The sequence below is a fragment of the Alexandromys fortis genome, unplaced genomic scaffold (assembly GCF_014885135.2).
Source record: "Alexandromys fortis isolate MF-2015 unplaced genomic scaffold, M_Fortis_MF-2015_v1.1 scaffold_318, whole genome shotgun sequence".
Taxonomy (NCBI): Eukaryota; Metazoa; Chordata; class Mammalia; order Rodentia; family Cricetidae; genus Alexandromys; species Alexandromys fortis.
Genome location: NW_026068194.1, coordinates 589,416 through 600,711, shown reverse-complemented (window position 1 = coordinate 600,711; position 11,296 = coordinate 589,416). Strand labels below are relative to the sequence as shown.

The 11,296-nt window shown below is 42.1% G+C and overlaps 1 protein-coding gene across 2 annotated transcripts; it reads left to right on the top strand.

Moving 5' to 3' along the window:
- Positions 1–396: 396 nt before the first annotated feature.
- Positions 397–7,864, top strand: LOC126492973 (BTB/POZ domain-containing protein KCTD12-like). 2 transcript variants are annotated; one of them, XM_050129679.1, is made up of 2 exons: positions 397–1,041; positions 4,734–7,862. In XM_050129679.1, the coding sequence occupies exon 2, from the start codon at positions 4,740–4,742 to the stop codon at positions 5,616–5,618; it is 879 nt and encodes a 292-aa protein (XP_049985636.1). In that variant the 5' UTR covers positions 397–1,041; positions 4,734–4,739; the 3' UTR covers positions 5,619–7,862. The 2 variants fall into 2 exon arrangements, with proteins under 2 accessions (XP_049985636.1, XP_049985637.1); XM_050129680.1 differs by lacking the exon at positions 397–1,041 and adding an exon at positions 1,231–1,493 and having other exon boundaries at positions 4,734–7,864.
- Positions 7,865–11,296: the final 3,432 nt, after the last annotated feature.

The window sequence follows — 11,296 nt, the reverse complement described above, 5'->3', positions numbered from 1 at the left end:
CAACAAAATGACTTAGATGGATAAGGGGTTGAGTTTTTAGTTGGGTATATACCATGTCTGGGGAACGTTAACTTGGATTTAGGAATGGGACAGTCCTACTTTCTCGACTCCAGCATTTTAAAAACAAAATGGAGCGGAGCGCCTGGTACCCGGTGTGCTTTTTCCACACTTCTTTGTCTTTGTTGACGCTGTCCCTTCTGCCTGCAAGACTAATCCCACCTTTCTTCTTGTGGCTCAATTCTTATTGGTCTGGTAAAACTCACTTTGGTTTATCCTCCAGGAAGCCTTCAGATTTCTCTAACTAGCCCCGGGTTGCTTGCGTTTTGTTTCCACAACACTGTGCTTTTCTTATCCATAACAGTTAAACACTCATAGTAAATTTATTTCTTTTTGAGAAAGAAAAATGTGGCCAGTGTGTCTTTATTTTCAGCACTTAGCATACCATCTGACATACAGGATTACGCGCATTGAAGTAACTATACTTAATCTAAGTTCAGAATTTAACCAATTCTTCACTGAAAAAAATCCATTCAGAGTGGATGTGGTTGTCCACGTCTGTGATCCCAGCACTCCAGGGGCTGACATAGAAGAATGTAAATTTCAAGGCTAGCCTGGGGTTGTTAAGAAGGCCCTGCTTCAGAAACAAACAAACAATGAGACCCTTACAAATGATTCATGTAACTGTCACTGAAATGTTTGCTTGCTCTGCTGGAACCAAGATGAACAGAATTTCTCTTTTTACCGCCGCCACCACCACCTTTGTTCCTCTCCCCCTCCCCCTCTATGCCTTCCTTCTCCTTTGCTTAGCTCTGCTTCTTCCTCAGGCTGCAGAGTAGGGAGGCAGGGCTGGAGAGGAAGTCAAGGATGTCATAGCAAGGGAGGAGGGTCTACAGGACAGCTAGTTTTACAGAGGAAAACTCAAATCAAGCACCAAAGCACACAGCAAGAGGGAGGGAGAACAGGAAGGCATTCCTCCGTGGCGCTGAGCTCTCAGAACAGTGAAGCTGTGCTTGGCAGTACCTCAGAGGCTGGAGATTCCAGGTAACTATTCTATCAACCTCCTTGTCTTTCCTTTCCAGTCTATTGCTTCTGAATTCCGGAGCTTCTGCATTTGCGCTGGGGTTAGGCACGTCTGTTGTTTCTCTATTGAGAGAGGATCTACTGTTAAACCTGTGTCTGGAAAGCAGCTTAGAGCTCCCAAAGCAGCCGAAGCTCTTCCTGAGGGGAAATTCAGAAAATTCAGATTGTTTTTCAGCATCTGGTTAATTTTTAAAAGCATTTTGATTGGTTTCAATGCATCTGAATGCTAACATTTTCTTTTATGAGCGGATAAAAAGTCACAGAGACAAGCTAGTTGGAAGCAAAGGGGAATATTGCTGAGGCAAAGAACTGTTTCTTAATTCTTGAAGTTGTTTTCTCCCTTTGCTTACACTTTCAGTTTAACTGTTAACTACTTTGGTTTCTTGGATCTCTGAACTGGTGCGGCGTAAAAGGTCAGAATTGCTTTTCTAATTTAAATGTGTGGGTTTGTTCTTACAAAGGAGCGAATATTTAAAACACATTGGTATAAAGGAGGAGAGGGACAGAAGCCAGTGGAGAGGGGTAAAAAAGTAAAGGACTCCAGAAGAAAATGGAAGGAGGGAGGAAATAGGAATTAGCACATAGGGATTTCAAGCTTAATGAAATTGGAAGATGGTTGTTTATAGTGTCTGGTTTTCTCAGACGCGTCTTCCTGAACATTTTCAGGCAGTCACGTATCATATTGACAAGCATACAGTATGGTGTACTTTGCAGTAGCTGACTTTTATCTTTGGAAAACATGGATCTTGGTTACAAGTAGGATTATTCAGAGTCAGAAGGGGAGAGAGACGTTGGTTCGTTTCCTTGCTGGCTTTGGAGCACTAGAATACACAGCTCAGTTCTTCCGGGCTTGGAAGACAGCTGCTTTCATCTGTCTTCTCTTCAGTCTGGTTTAAGCCATTTGTGTTATGTCACCTCATTTCCTTCCTCCGTCCAGGGACCCGTATTTCTTTTATTTACCGAGGGCACTACCAACAAACCCTTATCAACGTCGGGTTTAGTCATGAAAGAGAATAAATGAGGCATTTCAGGGTTTCTTAAAAGGCTGCCTTCTGCCCCCCAGACTCCCTACAAAAAGGGGAAAAAAAGCATTTCAGAAACTGACTGGTGGTTCAATTAAAAGAATTCTGTGTTTGTTGCTTGTTTATTTTCCTATGAACAGCAGCAACTCAGTGGGGACCACTAGGATGGAGGAAGGGAGAAAGAAGTTATACATTGCAAAAATATGCGAACAGATAAACATCTTCCTGTTTGCAGAGTATGTCCTTCCTGATTTCATGTTGTAATGCACAAGGGGCTGTTTGGAGCTAGATTTGTTCATTATTAAAGAAATCACTTCCGGTTTCTTTCTAAAAGCAAAAAAAAAAAAAAAAAAATCAAACCAAACAAACAACAACCAAACCAAACAGACACATTGAGATTCCTAACTGTGATAAATAATGTCACTTAGAACTTTCAGAGTAAAATTTCTATTTATGTTTAAAAATATGTTTGAGAAAGGTGGCAATTGAAGTTCCACTGCACTTCTGTCCTGATTTTGATTCTGATTTCTTCTCTCAAATAAAGGCTCTGTCCTTTTGAAATTAGCTAACACTGCTTTGTTAAGGTGAGTGGCAAACCAGACTGCCCAGCTTGACTCCCTAGCATAGCAGTTCTTATTCTCAACTTTCCTAATGCTGCAACCTTTAATACAGTTCCTCATGTTGCGGTGACCCATGACCTCAAAATTATTTTCTTGCTTCTTTGTAACTGTAACTTTGTCACTGTTCTGAACAGTAATTTATCTGACATGCAGAATATTTGATATCTCTTTGAAAGGGTCATTCAAAAACCCAAAGGAGTCGCAACCCACAGGGTTGAGAACCACTGCCTTGGATTGACTCTAACTCTGGTTCATAAGATTTTGGATCCTTTGGAGGTGGGTGGTCCTTGGACTTCCCACAGGGCAGAGAACCCTGATTGCTTTTTGGGCTGACGAGGGAGGGGGACTTGATTGGGGGGGGGGGAGGGAAAGGGGAGGCAGCGGTGGGGAAGAGACAGAAATCTTTAATAAATTAATTAATTAATTAAAAAAAGATTTTGGATCCTTGGCTAATAACTGAAGTTTTCAGGGCTGAAGTCTTGGTTCTGGCAGCCTTTGCCCCCAATATTTTTGCCTTCGTTTTATTTTCCCACAGTTTTAAGATTTATTTGTTTTCTTTAATTTTATGTGCATTCTTTTTTTTTTTTTTTTGCAATGGGTGTTGGATCCCATGGAACTGGAGTTACAGACAGTTGTGAGCTGCCATGTGGGTGCTGAGAATTGAACCTAGGTCCTCAGGAAGAGCAGCCAGTGCTTTTAACCTCTGAACCATCTCTCCAGCCCCAGATTCATTTTTTACATGTAATTTAGTTTATATTATTAACCTGTGCTCATTGTAAAAATGTTAAATTATGTGCTGGGCATTGTTTTTAACAGATGAAGTAATTATTTTTATTATTCACAAACTGTTCAATAACAGATTCAAAAAGGTTGCCCAACATACAACTAAAAAGTAGTTATACTGGTATCTAAACACAAGCAGAATACCACAGAGCTTCTTATTAACTACCACACACATTCTACTGACTCCTTTTGATTATTTCTGCTAATACTTATATGTACAAAAAACATGTGTATTTCACTGTTGGCCTGGCACATAAGTCCTATATAGTGTTCGATATTCTTGTCATCAAAGAGGAGATGCAACTAGCTTATAGCTTTGAGTTTTCTGGTAAGAGGTTTGGATTTGATATGTAGGGAAATTGCAATTGTTTAATAGCAGTAAGCAAAGAAGATGACATAGCAACTGATCTGGTGGCAGAATTTAGAATAGTTTGTGTTGGGCGGTAGGAAAGATGGATGTTAATGTGTAATAGCCAGAGAAAGACAAAGCAATTGGGAAGATCTTACTTTAGTGTGCAATATAAAATAAGTGTCAGTAGTAACAATGTATGTCCAAGAGACGTCACAAAGGAATAGTTTCTAGGTTATTGATAAATATGGGTAAGAAAGGGATGAATCAATACGATGACTCAGCATTTAGAATTGCAATGTAGATGACGTAAAATTGTGGTCCTAACAGGAGGAAAAGTCAAAGAATGTGAGCTATTTGTGCTGGAAACACAAAGACAAATAATAATGTGTCTGTTTGGTTTGATTTATTTTGTTTGTTTGGTTTGATTTTTTCTCCTGTCCAATCAATTAATAAGTGTGGGCTGTGTGTGTGTGTGTGTGTGTGTGTGTACATGTGTACCAAGGTCTACACATGGAGGTCAGAGGACAGGATTCAGGAGTCAGTTCCCTCCTTGTACATTGTTGAGATGGAATCTCTCTTATTTCTGTGCTACACACTACATTAGCTGCCACATGAACTTCTCGGAAGTTCTCCCTGCCTTACCTCTTATAGGCATCTGGTCTTACAGGTAGAGGGCACTGAATCCATCTTTTGACCTGGGCTTGGGATCAAACAGGTCATCAGGCTTACATGGCAAGTGCTTTTACAAGTTGAGCAATCTCCCCAGCCTTGGGTTTCGTGATACACAGACTATATGTATGCAGAAAATGAATGATTATGAACGGACTCCCCATACTATACATTTTTATTCAAAAGTAATGTTTTGTTTATTTTCAGGTCACCATGGCCATGCCAGAAAAGTCAAGCGGTGCCAACCCATCTGAGGATTGCAGCAATTTCCCTGAGATTATTGAACTCAATGTAGGCGGCCAGGTGTACATAACTCGCTACCCCACTCTCATCAGTATTCCCGGTTCCCGGCTCTGGGAAATGTTCAGTGTGAAGAACCCTTGCTCACTGCTCCAGGACAACAAAGGGAGATTCTTCATAGATCGAGATGGCTTTCTCTTTCGTTATGTCCTAGACTACATGAGAGACCTGCAAGTAGTGCTTCCTGACCACTTCCCAGAGTGTGGCCGGCTCCACAGAGAAGCAGAATACTTTAAGTTGCCAGAACTTGCCAAGATGCTGGCTCTTAAAATGAACAACCTCAACTCAGTTGTCAATGACTCGTGTCCAATTGATGTAGAAGAGCTTTCCCCCAGCATTGACGCCACTTTTAATTTCTCTTCAGCTAATAGCATCCATGTTAGTGGCCCTGATAATTCCGTAGTCCTCAGAGCTGCCACTGGTTCTGAGCTCAAAAAGTCTGGCTTCATCACTATTGGCTATAGAGGCTCCTATACTCTGGGCAGGGACATCCAAACAGATTCCAAATTCCGCCGTGTGGCCAGAATCATGGTGTGCGGTAAGATTTCACTAGCCAAAGAAGTGTTCGGAGACACTCTGAATGAGAGCAGAGATCCAGACCGCCCTCCTGAGCGATATACGTCTCGATACTACCTTAAATTCACTTTTCTGGAACAAGCCTTCGACAAACTAGCTGATGCTGGCTTCCACATGGTAGCATGCAACTCCACCGGCACCTGCACTGCCACACATGACCAAACGGATGACAGGATCTGGACCTCTTACACTGAATATGTTTTCTATCGTGAGTGACCATCAAAATCATCCAGGAAATAAAAGCCCCCAAAGTTTCCCTCCTCTGTTCCCGTACCAACTGCATCCTTTAGAAATAGACACACTGATCACTCTAGGCTCTTGAGTGTTCTGTATAATCTTGGACAATGCCACGTCTCTCATCATAACCACTTGGACCTTTTGTTCTTATGAGTCATTCCAGTCTATCTGCATACCGACCTTCTCTGGACTGTGGAGTGGATGCCATTGAATGAAAGCTGTGCATCAACATAGAGAGTAGAGGTATATATTTCTGGAGCGAATGCAGTTAAATATAACCACGGAATTAAAACTGCTGAGAAATATTAAGCCATGGCTTCCAAGCTGTTTCTTCGTAACGCACATTGAACTTGACTATGTACCTTGCTGTGTGTATTCACTTAGATGAAACTCTGCATCGCTGAGCAACAGATTACAGTAGGAAGTGTGTACGTGCTTTGCAGACATCTTACCCTGCTGAGGAGACGAACTTGACAGCAGTCCTCCAGGAGGTTCATAGAAAGGCCGAGCAATTCCAGAATGACTGAGGACTTCTAATAGATGCTAGACAAACAATTGTACGACGATTATTCCTAAGAATAAAAGGCTTAGTTAGCACTTAATTTGATTTCACAAGAAGAAGATAGTAAGGAGGTGTATCATAGCTATTACCTCTGTCATAAGCAGCAGTGCCATTAAAAAAGCTATCTTAAAATATCTTTCATTAGAATTAAATGCAAGCAGGGAAGAGAATGATGGGCAAAAGGTTGCTTTGTGTAAGTATATGCATGCATTCATTAGTTGACTTTCACTAGTCCAATAATTGGCTGTGCCTGTCAGTTGTTAGCTTGTTTACGTTTTTTCACAGGGTGTGGGTGTGTGTTTTGTTTTCCTGGAGGTGGGGATGGGAGAAGGGGAGAACAAAGGGAAAACAAGAAAAGAACTTTAAAAAAAAGGCACAAAAACAAAACCCTGAAATTCATCTTCTGCCCCCTTGGTGATGACTTTTTAAGCAAACAGGTTGAAAGCAAGTGTTCCTTCTCATATGAAAACATCCGGGATCTCAGATAAGTGATTGAATGAAAGGATTACGAACCAAGTTAAGAAAGAGCTTTCTTGGGTTCATTTCAGAGGATCTCCATCACCTTTTGAAAAGTTTTCCAGCAACTGCAGTCTGCTGGCCTTGTGTGTCCACTACCCCGCACACGCTACTCCACGCATGCTACTCCGCACACGCTACTCCACGCACACTACTCAGCACACACGCAGTTTCCTCCACAAACATTTATTGTTGTCAAGGTCTTTTAACTCTTTTTCTAGTCAGGTCTTTTTGAGTTGCAAAGAACTAAAAACCACATAAAGTGGCTTGGAGAAGATTTAAAAGGAGGCTGGAGAGATGACTCAGCTGTTAAGGGCACTGGCTGCTCTTCCACAGGACCCAGGTTCTATTCCCAGCACCCACATGGCAGCTCACAATTGTATATAAGTCCAGTCCAGGGATCTGATATCCACACACAGACATACATGCAGACAAAACACCAATGCACATAAAATACAAATAAATAAATCTTTTAAAAGATTTTCAAATGTGCATATATCAGTGATATGGCCAGATGAGCATTTTAAGCTCACATTTATTTTTTTCTGTTGAGTCTAAAGGAAGGAGATGTAGTCAAATAAGGTCTCAGAGAGTCTGGAGAGCTGTCAATAACATATATTCTCTCTTGTCTCTCAAGTGCCACACGATTTCCTCTGATCATCTCCGGAGTATATCAATTTCACATTTTTCCATGCAGTTCGCTTTCTTTTCCAACAGTTTAGAGCTGGCCTAAACAGCACGTCACTGAACATGAATGCACAGGATCTTCTCCATTTTTTCTGTAGTTTATTCTTTTTTGTTGTGGTTTTCTGTTTGAGTTTTTGAAACAGGGTTTCTCTGTAGCTTTGGAGCCTGTCTTGGAACTAGATCTTGTAGACCAGGGTGGCCTTGAACTCACAGAGATTTGCCTGTCTCTGCCTCCCAAGTGTTGGGATTAAAGGCATGCACCACCACCCATCTGTATTTCTTTATACACATATGCATGTAAATAAATATATATGTAACAATCATAATTAAAAGATGAAAACATTATGAATTTGGGAGGGTATTGGGAGGACGCAGGAAGAGTTGGGGGGCGGGAGGGGTAGAAACAATATAAATACAGTACTCGTGTATGAAATCTCAAAACAGATTTTAAGAATCTGAATAATAAAAAATTATATAACCACAGTCTACTTCGAAGTCATTACTGAGCCTAATGTAATAGTAAGGGTGTGGAGAGGGGGCGAGTAGTGTACAATAAGAAACCTGCCAGAGCAATCTAAAAGCACATAGAGAATAGCTTGGTTTTAAAGCAAGAGAAAGGATAAGGCATGTTTGTATACAGATTGTAACTGTCAGTTCCAGTGCCGCATGTGTGGAGTTTCTAGCTCCCCCAATTGCAGATCTTCCCTATGAACTGAATCACAAGCCTGGCCTTAGCACCGAGTCATTGTTTTGCCAAGTCATTGTGGAAGTGCTCCCCCTCCCTTCCCAAGTAAAGAGGAACGTGGTAATACAGAGTTTATCAAGGTTTATTTTGCCCAGAACGGAGTGTTCTAAAGCCAATGCAAGCTGCCTAGAAAACGTTTTGACTAGCACAGGACGTCTGCATTAGGAATGTGGATTTGAGCATCAGCTGAGGTTGCATACAGCTGTAGCAGTTTCCTCAGAGTGTCCTGGTTCCTATGAAGACAGTTCTGCGGATTCCCAAAAGACTGACTGCCCTACTGTTAGCTTCCCCACCAATAGGCAACTAGAGACAATGGAAGGGTCTGACGGCCGTCAATCAGAAGACCAAACCCCACCCACCAGTTTATTGAAAGAAATTCAACCATTAAAAGATACAGTAGCTGGGCATGGTGTCATGCCTTTAATCCCCACACTCAGAAGACAGAGGCAAGTGCATCTCTGTGAGCTAGCTGGGTCTGTACAGTGAGTTCCAGAACACCAAGTGTTACATAGTGAGATGCTCTCTCCAACAAACAAACAAAAAACCAGACCAAGACGCTTACAATAATGACCCGATACAAAATTAAATTCTTCACAGTACCTGACAGTGTTTATCTAGCTACCAATCAAGTGTCTTTATAGAAGGTTTTCATTCCTCTGATATGTCTCATTTTCATTTTTAACATATTTTTCTTTCTCTTTCCTTCTTCCTTCCTTCCTTTCTTCTTTTAACAGGACCTCCCTATGTAATCCTGGCTGGCCAGGAACTTACTACTTACAGCAGGCAGGCCTCAAACTCACAGAGATCTGCTTGCCTCTGCTTCAGAAATTCTGGTATTAAAGGTGTGCACCACCATGTCTGCCTAGATTAATATTTTTAATTGGTATACAAAGAATAAGGTTCACTATAGCATTTTTAAGCATAATTTGTTTTTATTGATTCTCCTCCCCTTCCCCCATTCTTCCTTGTACCCTTTTTTGCCTTCAGTAACTTCTTTTTTACTTCCATGTCGTATGTGTTCTATTGTTCCACCCATTTCCTCCTAAAATATGAACATCTGCAAAAGAAGAAAGAGTATTCAAAGGCTAAATAGCCCTTAAAGTGACAAATGTCTTAGCTTTAAAGCTAAGAGAAAGTGAACTGAAGTGAGAAAGGCTGAAACTTTTCCACATGCTTGCCCATTCCCATAGTGCAAAGATCCAGTATCGCTAATGTTAGCAAATGAAACTATCTTACACGTCTCTCTTTCTCCCCCTCTTTCCCTCTCTTCTTTCCTTCCTTTTACCGTTCTTTCTTTCTGTGTGTGTGTGTGTGTGTGTACCCAGTTCTGGCTTTCAAATTTGTTGTGGAGTATTCACCAGAGAGGACTACTCCGACATGGGTTTAAACCAACAGAAAGTCTTTATGAGCCAGCTGGCAACTACACTGGGTGTTTAGGATCCCAGTGTAGCCCTGAGCCTTTCTCAAGATGAGCTTTTAAGCACAAAACCCATGCTCTGGACTAACAAGCTTCAGTTAGCAAAAGCAATTAGCCAGAAGCAGAACTACAGAAGCCAAAAAGCAAGGTTAGTACATTTAGAGACTTTCTTAGAACTATAGGTTTTGATAGATTAGGTCTTTGTTTTCATTTTTGGCACGTGGTGCTGTCTATGTGCTGAGTTTTACTGAGCTGCCTGAATGGTACTTCCATCATGGTATCAGTTGTGCTAAGATCTGAGGACCTACTAAGGTCTGCGGCCCTGTTACATTCCCCACTGGTCTTAGTGAATGAGTCAAATCATCAGCTCATCCTGTTCTCAAGAGGTGGACTTGGTTCTAAGAACCATTAACTTTACTGAACTCTCCGGGCGATGGTGGCGCACGCCTTTAATCCCAGCACTCGGGAGGCAGAGGCAGGCGGATCTCTGTGAGTTCGAGACCAGCCTGGTCTACAAAGCTAGTGCCAGGACAGGCTCCAAAGCCACAGAGAAACCCTGTCTCGAAAAAAAAAACTTTACTGAACTCATACATAATTGGATATATGGTTTAAAATGAAGTATGTTTCCATTAATCCAATCTGAATAAGAATTAAAGGGCTAGTCAGTTTTGATAGCAGAGCAGTTAGCTAGGAAGGGGAGGGGGCGGGACAAGAGAACAGAGACTACCAATTATGTTTTTGTCCCCCTTTTTAAAATCATGGTAAAAAAAAATTCTAATTAGTTAGCATAGAAACAACAGGTTTTTGTAAAGCCATGTATGTAATGGTCTGTCCTGTCCCTTTAAGAGACAAGCACCCCCCCCCCTACAGTTCACCACTGAGGCATGCAGATCTTCCTTCCTGCCTGCAGCCAGAGTCCCTCTTCTTTCTGTCTCTCTCCCAAAGAGGTAGCTGCTGCCCTGGATCCTCTCCTCCCCCCACCTCACACCCCCCTCTGTTTCTTTCCTCTTTCCCCTTCTCCCTCCCTCTCCCCTTCCCTTCTGTAACCCACTAATGGCGTGCCTATCTGTCTCTGTCTCTCACCTGCCATGTGGCTCTGTGCCTAGGACCCACTGACTCTCATAGACTACAGACCACTTGGGGGCTCCCTGCCTGGGACTGGCTGCCTTCGTGGCCCACTGTGGTCGCAGGACCCACTGCCCACTGCCTGCTGCCATTTGGGGACCTGCGGTGTAGTCTCATGGCCCACTGCCCACTGCAGCCACTTAGGCAACAGCAACATTTTACTTTTACCATTACAATGCACACTTTTTATTTCATGAGAAGTAAGTCTAAGGCTCTCCAATTTTGTACGATTATAAGGTAACTGTTGTTTTAATACCTTCAGGTCCTGATCAACCTGCCTACTTAGGTTGGAAAGCATCAGATGAGGCACATTTAGTCATACTATTGGCACACACGCACCAAGTAGTCTCGGGGGCTCGGTAATATTGCTGTTATCCAGTTGAACTAAGCCATAAGTCAGAATAACAGGCATCAGAATAAGGGGAAATATCTAGGTTAAAGGTTTTGAAGATTAGACAAGTCTCTTCCTCTTGTAAGTTCTGTAACACTAATTTGCCTGCCCTCAGTCACAGTGAGTTTTGTTAGGCAATGGGCTGACAGTCTGGTTAATTCCTATCCTATGTAGTACAAGGGCCAGGTGTCTAAACTTAACCACAAACCTGGCT

What these genes read in the sequence shown, in the direction of transcription:
- LOC126492973 (XM_050129680.1), top strand. Translation starts at nt 4,740, where the DNA reads ATGGCCATGCCAGAAAAGTCAAGCGGTGCCAACCCATCTGAGGATTGC.